The 3,031-nt window shown below is 43.8% G+C and overlaps 1 protein-coding gene across 1 annotated transcript in view; it reads left to right on the top strand.

Annotated features, from left to right (window-relative positions):
• Positions 1-2,823: 2,823 nt before the first annotated feature.
• The window catches only part of LOC102676313 (neural-cadherin-like), a 13,958-nt gene continuing 13,750 nt past the window's right edge, over positions 2,824-3,031 (top strand). Inside the window, 1 exon segment of the mRNA XM_031508203.1 lies at positions 2,824-3,029. Within this exon segment, the coding sequence (XP_031364063.1) occupies positions 2,871-3,029 (159 nt within the window). The 5' untranslated portion in view covers positions 2,824-2,870.

Genomic DNA, 3,031 nt, shown 5'->3' with positions numbered 1-3,031 from the left:
GGAAAAATTCATATTTAACGACGAACGATTGCGAATAATCGCTTCAGCGATCGCTTTAATGGAAATTAAATATTTTCCTTATACCTTCGAAACAATCGCAAACATGTATAAAATGTATGGGAAAAAGTTTGATTAAGAAGAAAGGGAGAAGAAGAAGAAGAAGAAGAAGAAGAAAAATATCTCCTCCCTTTCTCAAGAGATCTAAATCCGAATTCTCCGAATACGACGTTATTTACATAAGTACGGGCGCGTTTCACGGATTATCGTTTTCGACGTTTTTACGATCGTCGAGGGAAGAATAAAAAGTTATCCAAGGTTCGCGAAGGGCGAAGAAAAGGTTGGAAAATTACGAAGGGGGGATCTATCAGAGGCGGCGTTTTCGCGTAATAACTTAATCTGTTTCGTTCGAAAAGCTTGATTTCCACCTTTGATTTACGCAGTCTCGCGAATGAATAATTATACGGATTATACTCTTAAACTTTCGAAAAAGCGTGTCGCGTGGAATATTTTCAGCCAAACTTTTGCGAATAGAGTTGGTTTCGTCCAACTTTCTTTTATCGCACCGACGAATCTGTGAACAATGAAAATAAAATTAACGAAATGTTAATTCTACCTCGGTGACTTCGAAACGGGGAGGGTATAAAGAAGTAATTTCTACGAAAAAGAATGTTGGGAAAACCCTCGAACAATTTACAAAGCGGCGAGAAGCTCGTTTTCTAAGAAGGAAGTCGGACGTTGTTCACGAGTGCATCTCGAAGATCCCGTCATTTTTTTTCTGCTTTAAAGGGCGCAGGGTATAAGGTCGACGTATCGTTTTCCATGCTCGAGGTTGTGTGGAGCTGGTCTCCCAACCGAGGGCAGTCACTTAATACGTTTCGTGGAGGGATCGGGTGTCGCGTTTCTTTCGACTTAACCGTATAATGCCCGGCTCGACCCACGGCATCTGCTCTCGCTGCGAATTGCGACGTCGTTGATTCTCAGGGGCGGATAATGCGACCTTTCCTTTCATCCTTTTCCGATTAAAACCTCGCCTCTTTCGTTCACTCGCGTTCGAACCGATCGAACGTACGTCGAACATAGAAAAGAAAAGAATCGATGTAATCTAAGTGTTTCGCGATTTAACGTTACGGAATGTTATATCGGTTGGAGAGAGCTGTATATCTAATTTCAAACAAATTGACACCCAATAGCGCGGATATTCGCAATTATTCGCTTATTTCGTATCTTTATCGATAGCTCTTGCGTCGTACGATCGTAGGACAATTTCAATGGAGCAATTAGAATCGAAAACCGATATTTCGATCCGATCGAGATTTTTCCATTATATCGTCCATTTTTTTCCCCCCCAAATATAATATCCACTTCGGATATCGTAACTTCGTCTCGCGTAAAGTGATTTATCGGCGACGATTTTTCGAAGAGAGAGGGAGAGAAGAGAAGAACGCGCGCGTGAAAAGAAATTGCAATCATCGCGTCATTGTCTCTCTCTTTTTTTATTTTTTTTCGTCGTTGGAAATATCAATGCCGGTTGGCTGGGCCCGAGAGGGCGGCGGAGAGACACCGACTCGATGAACAATGTCCGCAACGTTGCACCGGAAATAAGAACCGGCGCGTACGAGTTGACCATTGTCATTTAGTAAGCCCTCCGTTCCATTTGATTCTATTCACGGGCCGGAGAGGACCGGACGTGAGGTCAGCCGCGGCTCGTTTAAGTTCGAAACGGTTCCCGATGGAAGAAGAAGAAAAAAAAAAAAGAAGATGCACAAAAGGAGGGAGACATTTTCGACGTTCCCTCCCTCCCCACCGTTCACCCTTTCGATCTCTCAACGCGTGTCCAATCCCTCGCACAATGGTTCCTCCATTCTTTCCCTTCTCTTCTCAACAGTTTTAAGAGATTTTATTTTCGCGGTATTTTAGCAAGGTGGCGACCATTTCCACGTGGTGAAAGAAAGAAACGAAAGATGAGCGATGTATCGTCTTTATTTTTGAACAGAAGCGATGTAGAGAGAGAGAGAGAATGTTGTCGAAAGGTGAAAAACTGTATTGGAAATCGGTATCTTTTGCGGTAGAATACTTTTGTAGATTTTTTCGACGAGTCGTTGAATAAGTCGGGAAATCGATTTTATTCGATTTTTTCCATTCGAGAAAAATTTCCATTATCGAGATAACCAGATTGGAAATAATTAAACGATATTTTATTTCCTTATAAAAGATATCTCCGTTGTTTGAATGGCAAACATAAAATGGAGCTCGAACTCGTGGAATTTCATATGGGATACGATAAGCGAGGCGAGGATCGGAACAGCACGAATTCTGTTGATTCGTGACTCCATTCGGTTCGACTCGCCTTTCAATTCGGACAGATTTTACGAAATATACATACGAACGCTGGATATTCGATTCGAGTCATAATATCGTTATTTCTTCGTTTATTTCGGAATAATCGTAATAAAATGTTTCGCGACTTTCGATCCGTTTTGATAATCGTCACGTTCACGCGATCAATTGGACGTATGGAAAATGGCGTTGTTTGATACGGACAGTTTTATTCCCACGGAGGGGAGGAGGCGCGATCCGTTTAAAGAGAGGCATAAATCCGAATCAGCCGGCGGCGGATTACGGTCGTCGAAATAATTTATCGTCGTCGGTCTTTGCAATTTTCGCAAGATAACTCGTCCGTTTCAACGCTCAAACCCTTGGAACGCTTGTTCGAAGTCGTCGAAAGCGATCGAGAAGGAAACGGAGAAATCGCGAATGGTCGGTTGAATCGGGTTGGTGTTGGTTTCAGATGGGGTCGGCACTCATGCTCTGGTGAAAGATCGGATCTACCGTGAGAGAGGACGACGAGAAGAGAGAGAAAGAGAAAGACAATGTGGCGCGTACTGGTGGTCGCGGCCCTCCTAGTGGCCACGGAGAAGGTGGACGGCGACAAGGTGGTGGTCCTCCCCCACGACGTTTACCCGGGCTACGAGGTGACGTTGTTCAACACGAAACGGCCTTCCAACTTCCGCCTGATGGAGAACAATTTCTC

Source organism: Apis dorsata, unplaced genomic scaffold, assembly GCF_000469605.1.
Source record: "Apis dorsata unplaced genomic scaffold, Apis dorsata 1.3 scaffold_77, whole genome shotgun sequence".
In the NCBI taxonomy this organism is placed as follows: Eukaryota; Metazoa; Arthropoda; class Insecta; order Hymenoptera; family Apidae; genus Apis; species Apis dorsata.
Note: the sequence above shows the minus strand (reverse complement) of the source record. Positions and strands in the feature narration are given on the sequence as shown.